The sequence below is a fragment of the Myotis lucifugus genome, unplaced genomic scaffold, assembly GCF_000147115.1.
Source record: "Myotis lucifugus unplaced genomic scaffold, Myoluc2.0 scaffold_39, whole genome shotgun sequence".
NCBI lineage: Eukaryota > Metazoa > Chordata > Mammalia > Chiroptera > Vespertilionidae > Myotis > Myotis lucifugus.
Genome location: NW_005871087.1, coordinates 3,664,645 through 3,686,974, shown reverse-complemented (window position 1 = coordinate 3,686,974; position 22,330 = coordinate 3,664,645). Strand labels below are relative to the sequence as shown.

At 38.5% G+C, this 22,330-nt stretch overlaps 1 protein-coding gene across 1 annotated transcript in view; it reads left to right on the top strand.

Annotated features, from left to right (window-relative positions):
* Positions 1-22,330, top strand: part of ZCWPW2 (zinc finger CW-type and PWWP domain containing 2) — a 63,111-nt gene that overhangs the window by 14,880 nt on the left and 25,901 nt on the right. The window contains exons 4-5 of the mRNA XM_023752909.1: positions 12,671-12,794; positions 21,024-21,070. Coding sequence (XP_023608677.1) covers positions 12,671-12,794; positions 21,024-21,070 — 171 coding nt within the window. The remainder of the gene's footprint in view (positions 1-12,670; positions 12,795-21,023; positions 21,071-22,330) is intronic.

Below are 22,330 nucleotides of genomic sequence, written 5' to 3'. Positions count from 1 at the left end.
CTGTCATGATTAATTTGAGTAGTCTGGTATCAGTGAGCATACCATTAATCCCTGGGACAAGGAAAAAAATTTGATGCAAAACAAAGCCAACACACAAGAATCAGTAGACATTAGTTTTTAACCTTATGAAATCATTAAAGCAAACTTAGAAAGTCTTGCAAAGACCAGGAATTCAGGGCTGCTTAAATGAATGAAAGGCTGAGAGCAGAAGAAAGTAAAGTGTTGGTTTCTGCTCTTCCTCCCCCCTTTCCCAACTAGCCAGGCACTCTGGGTGGATAACTCACTGGGTGCCCACAGGCTCTGGGGCAGGCGCTGTCCTCTACTGTCATTCAGGGTACCTACCTACAGGCTCTGCTCTTGGCCTATACTCTTTTTTTCTTACCTGTGCCTTTTTTTCCCACTTATTCTCTTAGAGCTTGTATAATAGGGGTGCCTTCTTCTGTGGGTCTCTTCATTCAAGTCTGAAATTTTAGTTCCTTTTCACTTCAGTTCAGCTGGCACATGCCAGACTGGCTGTGCTCTGATTCCCCACTCCTGGCTACCTAAGATCTCAGCGTGCCAGGGAGGGGAGATTAACCCATGACTGAAGCCTCCTTGCTCCAATCGACTCAAGAAACACAAGGCAAGGTGGTAGACTCAGGGAATACAGACAACCAAGGTAGAAAAATGGTAAAAAATGATACGTCTGAGAAATTGGTTGAAAAGTATTAATTCCAAACTATGTATTACCTGGAGATAGCTGGGATTTATGTCCCTGTCTCCTGGAGATGGCGATAGTCTTGACTTCAACCTGTAGTTCTGTTACCTAGACCTCCAGGGGTTTAATCTTTTATTGTCCTTTTTGCACTGGAGCTCCTGTATCCTCAGATGCTATCTCTATATTGCACCACAGTGATCCAGATATTAAATTCATACCTCCTCCCCCCATTAGAAAGATCACTTACACAAGTAATATATAGTAGACAATGTAGACTTTCTTTAAGATTTTTCTAGAAGGGGTGGAGAAGAGATACACATTGTCCAATCTTTTTCTAAAACTCAACAAGGAATGAGAGGCACATATGACTCTTACTGGTTTAAGCTGTCTAAATCTTACTTCATACATTATTTCAACATCATTTTCTCCTAATTGTATAAGCTTAGTTTAACAAGTGATTAAATAATATTTCAGAATTTTCACTAATTGTGGACTATATTAATTTTGCAGTGTATGTTAAGGTGGGAGGGAAATAAGCTTTAATAAGTGAAAAAATAAGGGGAAAAAATAAGGGAAATGGAATGTTTTTAGTTTTAGATTATAAAAATTTAACTCTTTTATTTCATGTTTGTCTAGTTCTTTTTTTAAATAGATAATTTCCCCTGGTAGATATGTTTATGGGACCACTGAATTAGTAATTTTATTGTTTAAAGTGCAAAATAACTCTGTTATTGTCTATTAATACGAATGGTAGGGTTTTCTCCAATAAATAAAACTTATAGATACAGTGCAATATACTTTAGAAAACAGTTGAAGGCAATATTTAGATTGCATATTTGTAATTTATATTGGTTTATTCATACATTATTTTTTTCATTTATCATAAAATCAGTAGCTATAAAAAAAGCTAAAGTTCTCCCTCCATTTTAAAGAAACCTTGATTCTTTTGAAAGTTTGTATTTAAAATATATATCACTCTGATAATTACTCAGATAAAATGTACATGAACGTGTACCAGATGGCTATTTGTTGTTGTTGTTGTTGTTGTTGTTGTTGTTAATGTTAATCCTCACCCAAGGATATTTTTCCGTTGATTTTTTAGAGAGAGTGGAAGGGTGGGGGAGGGACAGAGAGAGAGACACATCAATTGGTTGCCTCCCGGCACGTGCCATGACCAGGTTGGAGCCTGTAACTGAGGTACATGCTCTTGACTGGAATCAAACCTGAGACCCTTCAGTTCTTGGGCTGACACTCTATCCATTGAACAAAACTGGCTAGGGCTAAATGGCTATTTTTTTTTAAGAGTCAATGCATGGAATAAAATTCTTTCCCCGTTGGCACAAATCTTTCTCCTGTATTTAGTAGGTACATGTTTGCAGAACTCATTATTTGCAGATTTATTTTTTAGCTTGATAGACTACTACTTGATAGACTATGAGTTTAGCATTTCTTAAGCCTGGATGTGCATTATAGAGCTTCACAAAACAGTAACAAAACCACCACACAACAAAAATACAGCAATGCTAGGGTTCTACTCTACTGGATCGATTAAATCAGAATGTATTGGAGTAGGGCCAGGCCTCAGCGTTTTTAAGTTTCTCAGATAGATCTGATGTACAGCCCAGAGAGACAGAGAGAACTGCTGAGTTTTCACATCATGAAGCATCAGAGTTTTATTGGAGTTTTCTCTATACTAGAGGCCTGGTGCATGGATTCGTGCACTGTTGGGGTCCATCAGCGTGGTCTGTGGGGATTGGGCTGAAACCAGCATCCAACATCCCCCGAGGGATGTAGTAGTGTGCGAAGCGGCAGGTGGTGAGGGAGGAGCCGCTCCCACTCATCCCAGGCCTGTTCACCCCAGTCATCTGAGCAGGGCTCCCACTATGGGAGCACACTGACCACCAGAGGGCAGCTCCAGCATTGAGTGTCTTCCCCCTAGTGGTCAGTGCGTGTCATGGCAACCGGTTAGACGGTCGGACACTTAGCATATTAGCCTTTTATATATATAGATACTCATGTTGAATGACAGTCTTGGGTAGACTTGCTTAAGCAGAACTCTTGACTTTTCAAATTATATATGCAGTAGTAGTCATTACACAAGTGCATCTGGAATAATATCTATTCAAGCAAGTGTTTTGCTTCTAATATTCATTAGGATCCAAATACTAAGAATGTAGTATGTAATAAGGATTAGCCCATTAGTTTGTAGACTAGATTATCAGGCAGCATTTTGCTCTTAGAGTAATGGAGTGAAACTGGATACAAATCTATTGAGCCAATTCAGTGGAAAACCACATTTGCAGTAAATCTGTAGAGCTACCAAACTCTCAAAAGTTTTTTATCATATGGATTCTATATTTGATGTAAAATTTTCTGTGATTTGCTATTAGTTTAAGACTTTTTGTTTGCTTGTTTTCTAAGCATCCTTTAGTTTTTGGCCTGGAGAAATGTTAAGGGAATTAGAATGTTTCTATAACTGTGACCTTTTTGTGAATAATCTAATCTGCCAAGGAAACTTTTGTAGTAATGTATATTAGGAAAAGAATGAAGTTGTCATAGTGGTTAAAAAGGCAGTCTCTAGAGCCAGGTTCTTTGGGTTTGAAGGTTGGCTGTGCTATTTACTAGATGTTTGAACTCAGGTAAGTCACTTATCCTTTGCAAATCCCACACTCCTCGTATTAAAATGGAGGTTATAATAGTACCCGCCTCATAAAGTTGTAGTGGTTAACTGAGATAGTATATATAAAACATTTAGCACAGTGCTTGTCATATAGTAGGCTCTTAATAAACATTAGTTGATATTTTACAATGGGAATATAGGTGAAATACATAGCTAAATAATTATTTTCTCCCCCTAGAAACTAGTATCTGTAAAAGGGAGCACCGAAAAAGATACAAGAACGAAAAGGTGGAGAATAATATTTTTCTTTTTGATTAAGATCATATGTCCAGATGGCATGATTTTAGTGGGGGTGTGTGTTGTGTGTGTGTGTTTTTTTAAATCAACCAACATGATGGTCCCAGAAATTGAGTGAAATAGACTGAATTGATCATCTATCTTATCCTTTGATTCTTCAGTACATGGCTGAAAGAGTCTATTGCTGTAATGCTTTTCTAGTTTAAGGTAAACGGAAGTGCTAAGAACTTTTGAAAGCAGGAGATAATTTAAAACCTTCTGAATCCGACTTCTTGGTGAATGAATGAATAGTCCTCAATATCAGCAATCCCCCAAGAATACTTTGGATTTGTTTGATGGACTTTGGAAGGAGAATAGGAAATACTATCTTTCAGATCCTTTGCAATTGAATGAAACCAGTTTTCCCCTATCTCTATTCCGCTTTTTGATTCACTCACATTTATATATGCTGACTTTGCTGTTTCAAGTAAATTTTTGAATTCACTTCTTTCATCTCCCACCTTCATCTCTTATGAATTTAGATAGCTGTGAACTTCTACTGAAGTTAAAAGTCCAAATCCAAATAAATGACCAAGTTTATTCTGTTTACCTTAAGTATCAACTAGGTTTCTCATATTGACTCTTTAGTGAGATTACAGTCATCTTTTCTAAGAAATTCCAATGTGTAGCTTTCTCAATTTTTTGGAAGTGCTTATTTTCTGTTAAAGAAACCAGAGTCAGATCATTGTTTTTAAGCCAAAATACAAGGCTCATTAAATTGCCTTCAGAGTCATACCCCTTATAAGTAAGTCTGCCTTATAATGGGTCTTTTATATTGGGGTTCTTAAATAAGTAAATAGTTGTAGTGTAACTTTTTGGTACATTCTTCCATTGGGGAATGGTGAAGTCCAAAACTCATAATCAGATGAGTGCACAATTGATATATAAACTTCTTTTTCGTTTCATTTTCTTTAATTCCCCCACCATTTTTGCTTTGTTTTGATTTTAAGTATCTTTTAGCCAAGGGTCAAGACCAGTCCATGACTCAGGCAAAACCCATATCCCTAAATCCTAAATAATTTTTATTAAAATAACTGAAAATAAATTTCAGAACCACTTCCTTACCATTTTGTTTATCTCACAGAATATGTACTGATTCTGTGTCACATATCTAACCATCCCTTTCTCCTAGATCTTCCACCTGCTCTATGATTCTATCTTTAAACATAATCTGAGCATCTGTCTGTAATAAATACAACCATTGTTCTCTCATGAACTCATATTCCATGAAAAATGAGCAAATGTGGAGTAGAAAATAGCAGTCAAGTATGTTAACTTTCTTTTAGGTTCAGGTCTTTGTATCCTCATTTGTTGTTGTTTAGAATCCTTTAGATAAAAAAAAATCCTTTAGGTCAAAAGAGCTTAGATATTTAAAATATTTAGTAAATATATGTAGCCTGAGATTTTTTAAAAAAATTTTTTCTTTATTGATTAAGATATTACATATGTGTCCTTATCCCTGCTTTACCCCCCTACTCCTACCCCGCTGCTCAGGCCCTCACTCCCTGGTGTCTGTATCCATTGGTTATGCTTATATGCATGTATATAAGTCCTTTGGTTGATCTCTCCCCCTTATCCACACCCTCCCCTACCTTCCCTCTGAGGTTTGATGGTCTGATCGATGCTTCTCTGTCTCTGGATCTGTTTTTGTTCATCAGTTTATGTTCATTATATTCCACAAATGAGTGAGATCATGTGATATTTATCTTTCTCCGACTGACGTATTTCGCTTAGCATAATGCTCTCCAGTTCCATCCATGCTGTTGCAAATGGTAGGAGTTCCTTCCTTTTTACAGCAACCCAGTGGTCCATTGTGTAGATGTACCACAGTTTTTAATCCACTCATCTGCTGATGGGCACTTAGGCTGTTTCCAAATCTTAGCTATTGTAAATTGTGCTGCTATGAACATAGGGGTGCATATATCCTTTCTGATTGGTGTTTCTAATTTCTTGGGATATATTCCTAGAAGTGGGATCACTGGGTCAAATGGGAGTTCCATTTTTAGTTTTTTGAGGAAACTCCATACTGTTCTCACAGTGGCTGCACCAGTCTGTATTCCCACTAGCAGTGCACGAGGGTTCCTTTTACTTCACATCCTCACCAGCACTTGTCATTTGTTGATTTGTTGATGATAGCCATTCGGACAGGTGTGAAATGGTACCTCATTGTTGTTTTGATTTGCATCTCTCAGATGATTAGTGACTTTGAGCATGTTTTCATATGTCTCTTGGCCTTGTCTATATCATCTTTCGAAAAATATCTATTTAGGTCCGTTGCCCATTTTTTGATTGGGTTGTTTGTCTTCCTTTTGTTAAGTTGTATGAGTTCCCTGTAAACCTTGGATATTAAACCCTTATCGGAGATAACATTGGCAAATATGTTCTCCCATGCAGTGGGATTTCTTGTTGTTTTGTTGATGGTTTCTTTTGCTGTGCAGAAGCTTTTTATTTTGATGTAGTCCCATTTTTTTTTATTTTCTCTTTAGTTTCCATTGCCCTAGGAGCTGTATTGGTGAAGATATTGCTTCAGCATATGTCTGAGATTTTGCTGCCTGTGGATTCCTCTAAGATTTATGGTTTCCCGTTTTACGTTTAAGTCCTTTATCCATTTTGAGTTTGTTTTTGTGTATCCTGTTATTTTTTTGATTTGTCCATTGAGGTTATCTTTATCATAAACATCTTGACTTCCTATTTCTTCTCTCACCCCCAGTGTTGCAGGGAATACTCAGTTCCTGTATTGGTAATTTTTGTATAGAATTCGAATACAAAATCCCAGTATTTTAAGCCAAGTAATGGAATCACACTGTAAAGATTTAACTTTCAATTTTTTTTATTCTTTCTTTTTCTGCCTAATTTCTCCCCTGGCACTCATTGCATTCTCGGCATTATGTCTCAGAATGATGTAAAGTATCAGACTAAATAGAGCTAGTACTCTTTTTGGCGGGGGGTGGTCAGGTAAACTGGTTCACACTTTGTAGTGGTGTGGGATGGGGCACAGAAGTTATTTTGATCTTAAAATCTTGTTGATTCAGAGTAAGCAATATGCCTATTTATGTCTAACGAAACTTAAACAGGGTAAGAAATACATCTTTGAGAGCAGTGTTTGCTTCAAGTGTTCAATAATTTGAGTAAGCTATGTAAATATCCCAGAGTTGATTATTGAAGATTATGTGAATTTATGTTAAAGATGACAGATGAGAGGGAGGTAGATATTAGGAAGCCAAGGAATGTGTGGTGCACATAGGTGTGATGTGACTATCTTCCAGTTGGCATCAAAGGAACAGGAGTGCTCTTACTGTCTAGATTACCAGTTGCTGTTGCAGAAATCCAATTTAAGGAAGACAAGATATCCTTGTGATTAACTTTCTACTGAGCTGCTTTAAGTGAAAACGATCTGCTCAACAGAGGAGAAGAGCGATAGCTTTGGCATGATAGTAAATAGAACGATGCATCAGGGCAGTACATGGTTAGTCAGTGAGCTACACTGCAAGTTTGAATGTATAAGTAGCAGCAATTGACATAAATGACCAGGCAGAGGACTTTATAAAAGGCAGTGGTGCCCATCCTCATTTAGTGGGGGTGCATTCCAAAGGAAAATTATTTTATACTTCTTTAGATTATGAAATTTGTGACTTATATCCCCATATTTTAAGAGGCATATTATCTAAGAAGTAACTTAAAGTAATGGTCAGTATTTGAAGTCATTTCAGTGAATTTATGAAACCAATAAAGCAGACTAAGTACTTATGATTCTGGTTTTCCAGATTTTTATCATATGCTCAACATTGTGTCTAAAAGAAAAATTTCCTAAATTGTAAGTACCAATTTTTCATTTAACTTTAATCTACACTAATAAAAGAGAAACATGCACATTGGTGTCACTCCGCTACGCCCACCAGCCAATCAGGATGAGTATACAAATTGACCCAACAAAGATGACTGTTAATTTGCATATGCAGGTGTGGAGCAAAAACTGAAGACGACTGAAGACGACTGAAGACAACTGAAGATGACTGAAGACTGAAGAGGCTTGCCTTCTCTGCTGCGGTCGGAGCGGAGAAGCCTCTGGACTTGGCTTCTCCGCTGTGGCCGGAGCGAAGGCCTGGGCCCCGGGTGCTGGAGGAAAACTGGTGCCAGCAGCCAGGGGAAGGAAGGCCTATTGCACAAATCTCTTTGTGCAACAGGCCTCTAGTATTGATATAACAAAAATTCAAATTAAAATTTTGGATTGTAGACCCTATCATTGTACCTACAGGATTGTAGTGAGGCTCTGCCATACCTCAAATAGGGCAGATAAAGAAACATTTGATTGATTTGTTTTAAAATACGGTACTATTTTTTATATACTGTTTCAAGTATTTGAAGTTAAATACACATTTTTTTATACACTCCAATATAATAGGATAAATCAGTGGTCTATGAAACACTTTAAAGATCTGAATTCTGTACTCAAAATGAAGGGTTATATTATTTTAGGAGTAATCTTATATAATAAAAGCCTAATATGCTAAGTGTCCAGTTGTCTGTTCAGCCAATCAAAGTGTAATATGCTAATGATATGCTAAGGCTGCTCAACCGCTCGCTATGATGTCCACTGACCACCAGGGGGCAGACAGTCGACCGGTTGACCAGTCACTATGATGTGCACTGACCATCAAGGGGCAGACACTCTGACCTATAGGTTAGCATGCTGCTGGGATCTGGCCGATCAGGACTGAGCGAGACTGGCCAGACACACCGTGGAGCCCTCCCATGGTCCCTCCCTGGCTGGCCCACCTCCCACGTTCTTCCCCAGCCCCGAATGTGCACTGGTGGGGTCCCTCAGCCTGGCCTGCGCGCTCTCGCAATTCTGGACCTCTCAGGGGATGTCAGAGCAGATTTTGGTCCGATCCTGCAGGCTAGGCCGAGGGACCCCACTGGTGCACGAATTTGTGCACGGGGCCTCTAGTATCATCATATGATTCATAAGGCCCGGTAGTCATCATGTTATAACTTTTTCGTTTAGCTTCCTAGGCATAATCACATAATTCAGGATTAAAATGTAGCAACCTTTCACTTTACTTTTTTTTAATCCTCACTCGAGGATATGTTTTTTATTGATTTGAGAGAGAAAAACATCAATGTGAGAGAGAAATATCGATTAGTTGCTTCCCATAAGCACCTGACTGGGAATGAAACCTCAATCTAGGTATGTGCCCTGACCAGGATCTGAACCCATAACCTTTTGGTGTACAGGATGACACTCCAACCAAAAGAGCCACCTGGCCAGGGTGCAACCACTCACATTCATCACCAATTTCCTGACCAGGTTTTACCCTGGGGGGAAAAAAAGTGTATTTATAATATCCAATAAATATTTACTGAGCTCCTATTATTTGTGACTCTTCTAGGTTCAGAAGTGTACAAAACAGACAAAATTTAAATGCCCTTATGAAATTTAAATTGGTGGGATGAGAAATAGTAAATAAGCTAAATAAATAAATATATGGTATGCTGGTTGTTGCTGAGTGTTATGAGGAAAAATTAAGGAAAAGCAATAGATAAAGGAGTAGGGTGCCAAGGGGTGGAAAGACTACCACCTGCCTATTATTCTAATCTTCAAAGTCCCTTAGCTAGGAAATCCTTCCCTACCAATCAAATACCAATGGTTGGTTAACAATTTGTTTTGATTGTATTTTTCCCTTTCACTTATTCCAGAAAGTGGTCAGGCCCCTAGTATTCCCATGTCTCCTGGGTGTTTTGTTGTGGGGACCAAAAGCTGAGCTTGTCTGTCTTCTTGACCTGTGTTCCTTGAGGATGGGAAGGGTGGACTGGGAATGAGAGGCCAGCTCCTCTGAGAGGGACAGGCAAGAGCAGCATAGCAGAGAAGAGATTCTGTCAGACTTGGAAGAGGATAAAAGTCTGTCAGTGCCCTGGGTAGTGGCAGGACCTCAGAGAAGGATAGCAGTCTGGTGCACTCAGGGAGATTGAACCCATGCCATCGTGGTTCCCAGCCTCTTTAAAGATTCTTTTGTCCAGGTGTGGCAAAGAAGCTGTTAGACTGCCTGACTTCAAGGGACCTGAACAAAGATGTTATTCATGTAACCACTGTAGGTTGAAAAGTAATGATCTGTCCTCACTCTTCATTCACCACATTTTTTCCCATCAATTTATGTGAACCTGGCGAAAGTAAGGGATGGCTCCAAAATGACTAAGATCAATCATCCTTGTTGGATTAGGGCTTTCTCATTCAACTTAGCAAAAATAAGATACTGTGACATTACGTACACATTCAAGTTTGTGGAGTAAAATTTATCCTGCTACCATGCCGGGCTATTATATCTTGATTAGTTCTCATGTAGAGAAGCAATCTTAAAATACAAAGCAACAGGCCCTGACCAGTGTGGCTGAATTGGATGAGCGTCATCCCGTGCACCAAAAAGTAGGCAGTTCGATTTTTGGTCAGGGCACATGCCTGGATTGTGGAGTGTGCAGAATGCAGCCAATTGGTATTTCTCCCTTCCCTTTCAAATCAATAAAAAACATATTAAAAAGTTATTTAAAAAATAAAAATCAACAGAAGACATGAATTTCTCCAGATTACAGATTTCTCTCCACTGGCTTTACTGGGTGGACAAACACATATGTATTCTTTTCCTTGAACTGGAAACTCCATATTAGTGTATGGTGATAACACAAACCTTATTCAGTAAGTCGAAAGTTACTGAGAAGTGTCATTCAGCTTCTTCCTCAAACCCTAGGAAATGTAAAAGTGATATTAAGGCCTTCTGTCAGCCAATAACACTGGATTGAAACAAGACCAGATAGGACAGTAATTTACAAACTTTTCAATTTTGGACATGGCCAGGAATTTTCTCAGACTAGAGCACTATCTTTCCCTGTCTAACCATTTGTTTAAGTCTCTAACCTCATGCTTACTCCAAATATTTGGATGCTATTCATCTATTAAGAATACATCTGTCAAGTATTATTTACTTTCATAAATAGACACAAATTTTTAGACTATGTATCTTCCTTCTCTTTCCTTGATGATTGCTTATTATTTCCCTCCACCCCAAATTTAATGAAACTGATTGAGAAAACTCAGGTTGCCACAGTAGTATAAAAAGAATGAAGGACTTGATATTCCCTCTTGGGATCATAGAATTTACTGGAATATGAAGGTGCCCAGCCCTTTTATAGTCTCAGCTGAAGTCATTGATCTTAATTCTTGACTTCATAAGCCTTTAGCTCCTTGAAAATCTGCTAGTTACCTTGAAAATGTACTTCTTAAATGTATTTAAAAACTTGTCTGTGTTTTGTTTTGGGGTGGGAGATAAGATAGAAGTTCTAAATTTATTAGATATGTTCAGGTCTAAGTGAAAGGCATAGATCTTTAAAACTACAGAAGCTGAGGACAGCTTGGCCATTGTTGCCCATTGCTTACAGTATCACTGGAAGACTGAAAGAAACTGGAAATAATAGGTGCCTTCTATCCGTTTAGAATGTGCACCTATCACTTCTTCAATTAAAAATCAAACTCGTAGAAACTGCAATCCATAAGCTGAGACTAATTCTGGAATTCTCAATTCTGAGTCAACTTTTTGAGTTTAGATGTTTAATTGTTTCACCACTAGGTGGCACATACTTACTGATAAATTCTTCAAGACCGCCAGACAGATTTTCCAAAAAGCTCTTCAGTTACCCAAACTTACCAAAGTTCGCTGTAACTATATATTGCATTGATTTTTCTCAAGAAATTTCTTTACCTTCAGTTGTTTAGTGCTATATCAGATTTTCGGTGATTTTTCTCTATAACTTCTTACTTAGCATTCTTACAGCATTTGAGTTCCAGAAATGTCTCAAGGCAAATACTAGCTAAGATATCCTTAATTTAGTGTACATTTTTAATGTTTATTGAATTGTATATCTCTACTTTTCATCTTTTATCATGTGAAATAGCTTAATGAATGAAATTTAAAGATTCTGTGTACAAAGTAGAGTTTTATTTGATTTTTTTGCTTCGCTGCTTTTAGACCAAATAAATCAATGTCCAGGACCACATGCAATTTAAGAACCAATTTCTGCATGCTTTTATAATATGCAGAGAGATTAGGCAAATGGGTACTGTGGAGAATACAAAAATGAAATATTATGTATTGCTTCTGTCTTCAAGGATCTTTCATTTTATGGGAGGAGATAGTCATGAATGCAAATTAACTATAATATGAGTCAGACTGTAGTAAATAATTAAATGAAAATATTAAGTGTAATGAGAACTAGATAGTAAATATTAATTTGGAGACTTCAAGAATAAAGTGGAATTTGAGAAGAACCAGAGTAATTCTTATAGTCATTTTTTACCTAAAGATTCTTCAATTGTTTTTCTTTTCTAAATACATTTTTGACAAAACTAAATAAACATTTAGAGAAAAGTTCTGTATTCAAGTAGAACAACATTTATTGAGTGCTTCCTACTCAAGCAAACTGTCATCTATTATTTCATTTAATACTCATGAGACCTTTGATATATGTACAGCTATCCACATTTTATAGATGAAGAATTTGAGGCACAGAAAGTTTAAGGAACTTGTATGAATATGTCAGCTGTCTTCCATAACACCAAAACTAGATGTGAATTGAATTAATTTTCTTACAGTAAGAAACAGCTTTTCAATTTTTGTCACTACAGCATCATTGCTATATTACGTAAGAGGGAATCAACATTATTCTAATAAATGTGTTAACATTGACTACTTTGTTATATTTGTAGCCTTAATTTTTATAACTTTCTACGTATTATGTGAATCATATTCAAATATCTTGAATCAAGAATATGACCCTTTTGGCTATCAACATGCAAAATTTCTACAACTCTGCTATATTCTAAAATAATACAATAATAATCAGATATCAAAATCTAAATAATATATTGTACAATGCTTAAATTAGATTTGGTTCCACTTCAGCTAAATCAAGTGGATATGCAAACACAATTATATATTTATAATGAATCTTATTTTTTTATGTTTCCTTAGCCAGGAAAATGTGAATGTAAAAGTAAAAGGAAGAAGTGGTATATAAGTGCGCTACAAGAAGCATACCATCTTTATGGATATTCTCTTGAGCAACGACTGGAAATGTGCTGCCTATCAAAACAGGGTATATGATGTTTTTATTTTTTGCCACCCCAAATAAAGATTTATTCAGATGCATGCTTTCCAAAATGTGTATGCTCAAGTAAAAATCTTTTTCTTTATATCTTTGTCCACTGAAAAATTACTTTTGTGTAGATTAATAGTATATATTTTACTCTCTGAAACTATTTTCAATGACTATACATACACTCTATTTACTAGTAAATATAGGGGTTTTAAATGGCGCGTCTGTCATCTTTACTCTTAGATTATCTACATAGGTCCTCTTGTATATTTCAAACCATATATTTCAAAATTGGAAACTATGTCTTTAAAATATATTTCTGGGGTGAAACTTTCATTGGATGTGTTGTATTATTTCAGCATAAAGTATTTTTAAATAAATTCAAGACAGATAAAAGGTAATCCTCAATTTTCTTTTTAATTAGGTGAAAAAATAATATTTCAGGTCATTTTCAAAGAAACTTATTTGAATTACAAATATTTATATATAGCTTTTTAAATGGATTCAACATAAGGATTATAGTAGGTATAACATTTTTAAACTCTAAAAAATTATGATTATCACATAAAATGTTGATTTTCAATAATCTTAAGTGTTTTGAAATGTTTCTACTTAGTAATCATAATAATTTTCTGTCTTATGAAGGCCCCGTTTCACTTTATCACAGTAATTTTTTCTCCTTTGGAAAAGTTTAATATATAGATTTTGAAATTTGTGAAAACATTTTATTTGAGAAAATGTTTAAATATTAATCCATCCCCCTAACTTTAGATTTTTTTTCTAACTTTAGATTTTAAAGCAAATATGTAGGTTAGAAACGAGTAGAAAAAGAATAACAAGACACTACTCTGACTTACTCTAAGACCAGGAAAAGAGACATTTATAATCATAAATGTGATTTTATTCCTTGTGTTGTAAATATAATGTCTCCATTATTAGCAATAAAAGTTGAATTCACTCTGTTGTTACAAATACAATTATATGCTTTGCATGGACTATAGATTTCTATTATGTAACCAAAATAATATTTGAATAATTTAGTTTTTTAAAACATTAATGCCTGAGGTAATATAGTCATTTATTTTAAAAAATTATACTACAGCCATTTCACATGAGCAGTAGACCCACTCTTCCAATAAGTTATGGAACTGTCTTTGCTGTTGTACATGGCGGGTTACTTATCTCTGGGTCCTTGAGCATGGGTCCTCTCTGGGCTTGTCCAGAGAGACAGGTTATTTTCTCTCAGGTCTGCAGCAGCAGACCATTTTCTGCTGGAAGTCTGATGATTTTTGCATGTAGAATCCGATGTAATTCAGCCTGATTATTGAGAGCCTTATGTCTAAAGCCTTTCATTTTCTCTGAAGTAGCAAAAATGGAGGGGCGGGGACAGACTACTATGAGTACCGTCTTTGCCATAACTGTCTCACTCCCTTTCTTTCACCCTTCACTATCTCCATAATAGACAATTTAGTCCTATGTCTGCTCTGCTTTCAGGGTGAATTCTAGTATGCATTTAGCTTTTTATTCTGTTTAAAAGTAGTGTGAGAGATAATTAGCTACTATTTAGATACTTTACAAAAGGTGAGTAACTCACTTGCAAACCATTTATTTAATTCCAGCAACTTTGAGGATATCTTCACTCCAAAATTTCTTCTTCCAATCCAGAAATAATTACTACTAAATTTTGGGCCTCAATTCTTCCTGCCCTGCAGAAATTGGCTCACAATTATGTGTGATGCCGCTCTTTCTTTGTTGACATCTAGAGTCAGTAAATGATATGTAAATATAGACCAGTCAGACTATGACAAATTTTAAAATCCTGTCCACATGATTTGGTTGTCCTGTATCTGTTATATTAACTATTACTCCCAATGAGCGATTCTTCTGCTGGGATTAGGAAGCTTTTTCTTATATTGGAACATTCATTATAATTATATTTTTAAGACGAATGGTCTCTTTATAATTGAGCCTTAGGATTTTGTGTTATTATAGAATTAATATTTCTTACATGCTCTACATTTTAGAGTAGATGTTCCTATCTCTACCTTTTTTTCAGAATTATTTTTCAAAAATAAACAATTTTTTTAGAGCAGTATTAGGGTCACAGCAAAATTAGGCAGAAAGTACAGTTCCTATATGCTCCTTACCTCATCACTATCAACATTCCTCATCAGAGTAGTAGATTTGTTACAATCGATGAACCAACTTTGACACATCATTATCCCCCAAAGTCCATAGTTTACATTAGGGTTTGTTATTTGTGCTGTACCTTCTATGGTTTTGACAGATGTATAATGGCATGTATTCACCATTGTATTATCATACAGAATCATTTCACTGGCCTAAAAGTACCCTGAATTCCAGTCTTCCTCCTTCTGCATCTCTTCACTAATAACTGGCAGTCACTGATCTCTTTACTGTTTCCATAGTTTTGCCTTTTACATAATGTCATATAGTTGGAATCATATAGGATATAGCCTTTTCAGTTTGGGTTCTTTCACTTAGAAATATGCATTTAGGTTTCTTCCATGTCTTTATAGCTCTTTGATTTAGCACAGAATAATATTACATAGTTTGTATGTTCCAGTTTATCCATTGACCTACTGAAGGACATTTTGGTGGCTTCCAAGCTTTGCCAGTTATGAATAAAGTTGCTATATACGCCCATGTATAGATATTTGGGTGGATATAAATATTTTCAGTTCCTTTGCTAAATAACAAGGAATACAACTGCTGGATCATGTGGCAAGAGTATGTTTAGCCGAAACCGGTTTGGCTCAGTGGATAGAGCGTCGGCCTGCGGACTGAAAGGTCCCAGGTTCGATTCCAGTCAAGGGCATGTACCTGGGTTGCGGGCACATCCCCAGTGGGAGATGTGCAGAAGGCAGCTGGTCGATGTTTCTCTCTCATCGATGTTTCTAACTCTCTATCCCTCTCTCTTCCTCTCTGTAAAAAAATCAATAAAATATAAAAAAAAAGAGTATGTTTAGTTCTATAAGAAACTGCCAAATGATCTTTCAAAGTGGCTGTGTCATTTTGCATTCCCACCAGCAGTGAATGACCGTTCCTGTTGCTCCACATCCTCACCAGCATTTGGTGTTGTCATTGTTCTGGATTTTGGCCATTCTGACAGGTGTGTTGTGGTATCTCAATGTTTTAATTTGAAACTCTCTAATGACATATGATGAACAGCCTTTTTCATATGCGTTTTGCCATTTGTAAATCTTCTTTGCCTGTTTTTTATTTAATCCAGTTGTTAATTTCCTTATTAAGTTTTAAGGGTTCTTTGTATACTTTATATATCATTCCTTTATCAGATATGTATTTTGCAAACATTTTCTTCCACTCTGGGGATTATCATCTCATTCTCTTAATGTCATTTGCAGAGCAGCAGTTTTTAATTTTTATGAATCCAGCTTATTTATTTTTTATGGACTTTGCTTTGGTGTTATATCTAAAAATTCATAGCATACCCAAGGTCTTGTAGATTTTCTTCTATGTTACCTTCTTGGAGTTTTATTGTTTTGCATTTTAAATTTAGATGTGTTATCCATGTTGAGTTATTTTGTGTGAAAGATGTAAGGTCAGTGTCTAGATTAAATTTTTGGCATGTGGATATCTAGTTGTTCCAACAGCATTTGTTGAAAATACTGTCTTTTCCCCATTATATTGCCTTTGCTTCTTTGTCAAAGATCAGTTGGCTGTATTTATATAAGTTTATTTCTGGGTTCTCTAATCTATTTCATTGTTCAATTTTTTATTAGCTTTCCCAATACGCACTGTCTTGATTATTATAGTTTTACTAGAGGCCCCTGCGCACCAGTGGGGTCCCTCGGCCTGCGCCCTCTCGAAATCTGGGACCCTTCAGTGGATGTCTGAGAGCCGGTTTCAGCTCGATCTCCTCAGGCCAGGCCGAGGGACCACACCGGTGCACGAATCCATGCACCAGGCCTCTAGTATGCCTATAAGATCTTTGGTTAATCTGTTTCTGCCCTCCCCCCACCCCCTTCCCTCTGAGATTCATCTGTCTGTTCCATGTTTCCATGCCTGTGGTTTCCGCTCCTGCGTTGAGTGTCTGCCCCCTGGTGGTCAGTGCGCGTCATAGCTATTAGCCAGTCGGCGGTCCCTTAGCTTTTATATATATAGGCTAGAGGCCCAGTGCACAAAAATTTGTGCACTCGGGGCAGGGGTCCCCTCAGCCCGGCCTGTGCCCATTTGCAGTCCAGGACCCCTTGGGGGATGTCCACCTGTTGACTTAGGCCCACTCCCCCGGGGGATCAGGCCTAAGCTTGCAGTCAGACATCCTTCTGGCAGCCAGGGAGCCCTCGGGGGATGTCCGACTAAAGGCTTAGGCCCCCAAGGGAGCTGTGATGAGGAAGCTGGGGTGACAGAGGAGCCACGCTGTCCCCGCCCCGCCTCCCTGGGTCGGGTCGTACACGGGATGCCCGGGCGGTCCGGTGGATCTGCTGCCCTTCCGGCCGCCCCGGGTCGGGTCGCACACGGGATGCTCAGGTGGCAGCCAGGCTGGCCTATTGCTGCTGTCCCGCCCGGCCGCCCCGGGTTGGGTTGCACATGGGACGCCCACCGCCCCGGGTCGTAGATAGCAGGCCCAGATGGCAGCAGGGCAGGCGGGATTGCGCTGTCCCGCCCCACCGCCCCGGGTGGCAAATAGCAGGCCTGGATGGCGGCGGGGCAGGCGGGATGGCACTGACCCGCCCTGCCTGCAGTATGCAAATTAGTCGCCATATTTGTTGGAGGTTAATTTGCATATCGTGCTGATTAGCCAATGGGAGGCATAGTGAAGGTATGGTCAATTACCATGTTTGTCTATTATTAGATAGGATAGGTGGTAAGTCTTACAGTCAGATAGAGTCAGTCCTTTGACTTTGTCCTTTTCATTATTGTGTTAGCTATTTTGGGCCTTTGCCTTTCTATATAAACTTTAGAATCAATTTGTTGATTTCCACAAAATAACTTGTTGGGATTTTGATTGAGATTGCATTGAATCCATAGATCAAGTTGGGAAGAACTCACATCTTGACAATATGGAGACCTTCTATTGACAAATATCTATAACTATGTCTACATTTATTTTGTTCTTTGATTTTGTTTATCAGAATGTTTTAGTTTTCCTCTTGTTGATGTTTTGTTAGATTGATGCCTAACTATTTCATGTAAATGGTAATGTGTTTTAATTTCAAATTGATGGTAAATAGGACTATGTATTAAAACCTTTCTATAAGCTACACAGATTATCATGTCATTTGTGAACAAAGTCGTGTTTATTTCTTCTCAATCTGTAATTTTTCTTTTCTTCTCTTGTCTTATTGCATTATCTAGGAGTTCCAGTACAATATTGAAAAAAGTAGTGAGGGGGAACATTTTTTACTTATTCCTGACCTTAGTCGAAAAGCTTTGAGTTTCTCACCATTAAGTATGATGTTAATGATAGGTTTTTGGTAGATTCTCCTTATCCAGTTGAGGACATTTTACTCTATTCCTGGTTTCCTGAGGGCTTTTATCCTGAATGCATGTCGGATTTTGTCAAAGTGCTTTATCTGCATCTAATATGATCAGGTAACTTTCTTTCTATAGCTTGTTGACATCATAGATTACATTAATTGATTTTGAATGTTGAACCAGCTTTGTATACCTGGAATAAGTTCCACTTGGTTGTGGTGTATAATTCTTTTTATACACTGTTGGATTTGATTTGCTAATGTTTTGTTGAGATTTTTTGCATCTATGTTCATGAGAGATATTGGTCTGTAGTTTTCCTGTTTTGTCTTTATTTGGTTTTGGTATTAGAGTAATAATGGCCTCATTGAATGAGCTAGCAAGTATTTCCTCTGCTTCTGTCTTCTAAATTAGTTTGTAAAGAATTTATATAATTTCCTCCTTAAATATTTGATAGAATTTACCAGTGAACCCATATGGGCTTGATACTTTTTATTTTGGAAGGTTATTATATTGATTCAATTTTTAAAGTAACATTGGCTATTTCTTCTTGTGTGACTTTTGGCAGAAATCTTGGAAAGATTGGGACTTATAGTCAGACTAGTGGCCCTGTGCACAAAAATTTGTGCACTCGGGGTGGGGGAAGTGTCCCTCAGCCTGGCCTGCACCCTCTCCGATCTGGGACCCCTGGAAGGATGTCCTACTGCCGGTTTACAGGGATCGGGCCTAAACTGGCAGTCAGACATCCCTCTCACAATCTGGGACTGCTGGCTCCTAACCACTCACCTGCCTGCCAGCCTGCTTGCCCCCAACTCCCCCTCGCTGCCAGCCTACTCCCCCCAAATGCCCCCCTGCCAGCCTGATCACCCCCAACTGCCCCCCGTACCAGTGTGCTCACCCCCAAATACCCCCCTGCCGGCCTGCTTGCCCCTAACTGCCCCCCCTTCGCTGGCCTGCTTGCCCCCAACTGCTCCCCTGCTGGCCCGCTCACTCCAAATGGCTCCATCTTCCATTTCATTTGTGTCCTTTCCACCCCTAAGTTAATGTCATGTCCTTAATATGTGGTTATGAGATGTCTCTCTGACTGAGCTGGGAAACCTTTCACGTTTCTCTTTCCTTTCCTTTCATCTCAGGATAACTGAGCTCTGTGGTTTGTGTGGGACCAAAGGCCCTGGGAATACAATGCTGAGCCCTCTGAACTCATTTTATTCTTTATTGTATTATTTGATTTTATTCTTTATTGTATTATTTGATTCCTGGGGCTGAATTAAACATGAAAACAGAAGAAAATATACCCTTAGATTTAGAACCGGAGTCATTACCCAGAGATTTCTGTGGGAGTTGACACTTAGGCATGAGACACATGTGTTTATTGGTCAGTTTCCTCAACTGTGGAACGAAGGTTGATCCTGCCCCTCGGATCCTTTGGAGGTTGGATATGATGCATCCAGAGGGATTAACTGGCAGCTCGGAGAGTAAGATCAGAAGTCAACAGACACTTGTTTCCTTTATCCAGACAGAGTTAGAAAAACACAGCTCCTTTTATCATAAGAGCAGCAAGGGCTATGCCTGTGGGAGGAGGAGCAGGGAACCAGGGCTTCCCCCTTGCTCCTTCCCCCTTGCTCCTCCCTCCCTCCATCCCTGCACTGGTCCAGCTGCTATCACAATCGTGGAACCGCTCAACTCAGGTTCTGGCCCTGCCCATCTCACAGGGGGGAGCATGCACAGTTTCTTGCAGACACAGAAGCAGCTGTGGAGTAGGGAGGTGGCAGTTTTTCCCCTGAGTGGGCGCTGAAGCCCTTGTTGAAGTCTCCACTCTGGAGCCTGCGAGTCCGAGTCCTGGGAGGCTGCGCAGTGGAGGCGCCACATTCCTTTCAGTCAAACTGAAGATTGATAGGAGCCTGCCGGCTGTGGGGAGGGACCAGGAGGTTTGCCTTGCGCCCATTCGCCAATCCCTAGTCCCGCTTCGCTGATCGCACCACCTGAGCCCCCAGCTGGTGGCGCGGCTCAGGCGGCGTGGATGGCAGCTCGGGCTGTCCCACCCTGCCTGTAGTATGCAAATTAGCCACCATCTTTGTTGGCGGTTAATTTGCATATCGCTCTGATTGGCTGGTGGGCATAGCGAAGATATGGTCAATTTGCATCTTTGTCTTTTATTAGATAGTATGGGTCTGGCCCCACTTCATGACCTCAGGCACCCTATTTAACTTCAGTGTCAACTGTGAAGGTGGGATGGGCTACATACTTTGCAAGATTATCAAGAGGATGAAATAAAGTAATGTCTACATAAAGTCTTTATCTCATGTCTGGCATGTAGTAGATATGCAAGTAAAGGTAGCTGAGATTTAATTCCAGATCCTATATACTCTAGAGCAGCGGTCGCCAACCGGTGGTCTGTGAGGTCCAAACGGTTGGCGACCGCTGCGCTAGAGCACACAAACTGACCAGAATCTAAAAATAAGATATATGTGATGCTTAAATAAAGGACATCCAATCAACCAGTCAGATTTAAGGAAACATGTTTGTTAAATCAGTATACAAATCCCTTATGTTATTATTATAACTCCCTTATGTTATTATTATAACTTTTGAATTACTGTGCTTTACTCAAATCTGGTAAGCTGAGTGTATTAGCATTCAGATCAAAAAACCCCACTGAAAACACATATCACAGTATTAGAAAGTGGAAAATTCCGATTGTGTAATTTTTAATTTATTTGAACAGGAGCATAGGCACTTTTTTTGAAGCAGCCATATTTTATTACCTTACAGATAAATCCAAAGCAGATGACAAAGTTGCTGTCGTGGCCAAGAAAAGGGTAAGATCATGGTTTATGATGTAAAGTGTACAGACTTCAAATTCCATTTGATTAATACAACTTTTAAAAAAATTAAATGAATATTTAAAAGCAAAATAACATAATCAAATGTTTCTTTTAAATGTTAGTTGGCTATGTTTTCTTTGTAGATTGACATTAGAAATTAATTATTTCTGGTTATATCAGTGTTACAGAATTATCAGAACTTAGAATAGAAAATTTTAATTTAAATAAAAATTTTATTTTCTTTACATTATTGTTCACATGCATACTCTCATATACTAAAATATTTTATTTTTATATGCCATGTTATTATAATGTGTGCAATCTCATGGAAAATATAATAAACAATTCATATTCACAGCTTAAATGATATTTACTTTAAAGTTAAGTGAGAACAGCAGCCATTTGAATGAATTTAAACCTAGAATTTTTTTGGGGGGGGGGATTTGTAAAGTCACTAGCATTCTTAAAGAATTTTAAAAATTTAACATGTCATTCAGTGTATTGTATGCAGAGAGATGTTTAACCGTACTTACTGTCAAAACTATGATAGGGATAGGATTAACCTTGGCATTGTCTTCAAGAGACAATATTCTTAATAGGATACCTCTGAAAAAAGCAGAGTCAATGCTTAAATTCTTCTGGACAAATAATATATTGGTGTCATAGGAAAAAGAATTGTGATTGAAAGGAAAGCCTATACCTGTGATATTTTCTGTGTTGAGTGATGGGGTTGGTGCAGAGTGGATCCAGAGAAGGTTAAGTGTAACCTGGTAGAACAGAAAAGGACGTTGGGCATGAACCGAGATGAACAGGCAATGAGGTGAACATTGCTGCTGGTTGCCCTCTGCAGGGTGATCCGGCCCCGCCTGGCTCCTGCTTGCACCTGCCTTGGCCTGGCGCCACCCGCTCACCTGCTCCACCATCCTGCCATGGTCCCACTCTCGTCGGGGGCCCGTCGAGGCCGGCAGTGCCTCCACTGCTGCCCGCTGCCAGCGCAGCATTGCCAATGCCCATCATGTTCTGTGCCGCCCCCTGGTGGTCAGTGCATGTCATAGCAAGCAGTCAAACTGCCAGTCATTGGTTGAGGGGAAAATTTGCATACTAGGCTTTTATTATATAGGATTATTATTATTAAAATTCCAATGTGAGTTTCAGTGATTGCTGTTGACTTGGAATTGTGGCTCTGTGCTTAAGAGAGTCTTTGAGATTCTCTGTGTGAGGTCCCTCTTCCCATCAGCTTGGAGAGGTGAGCTG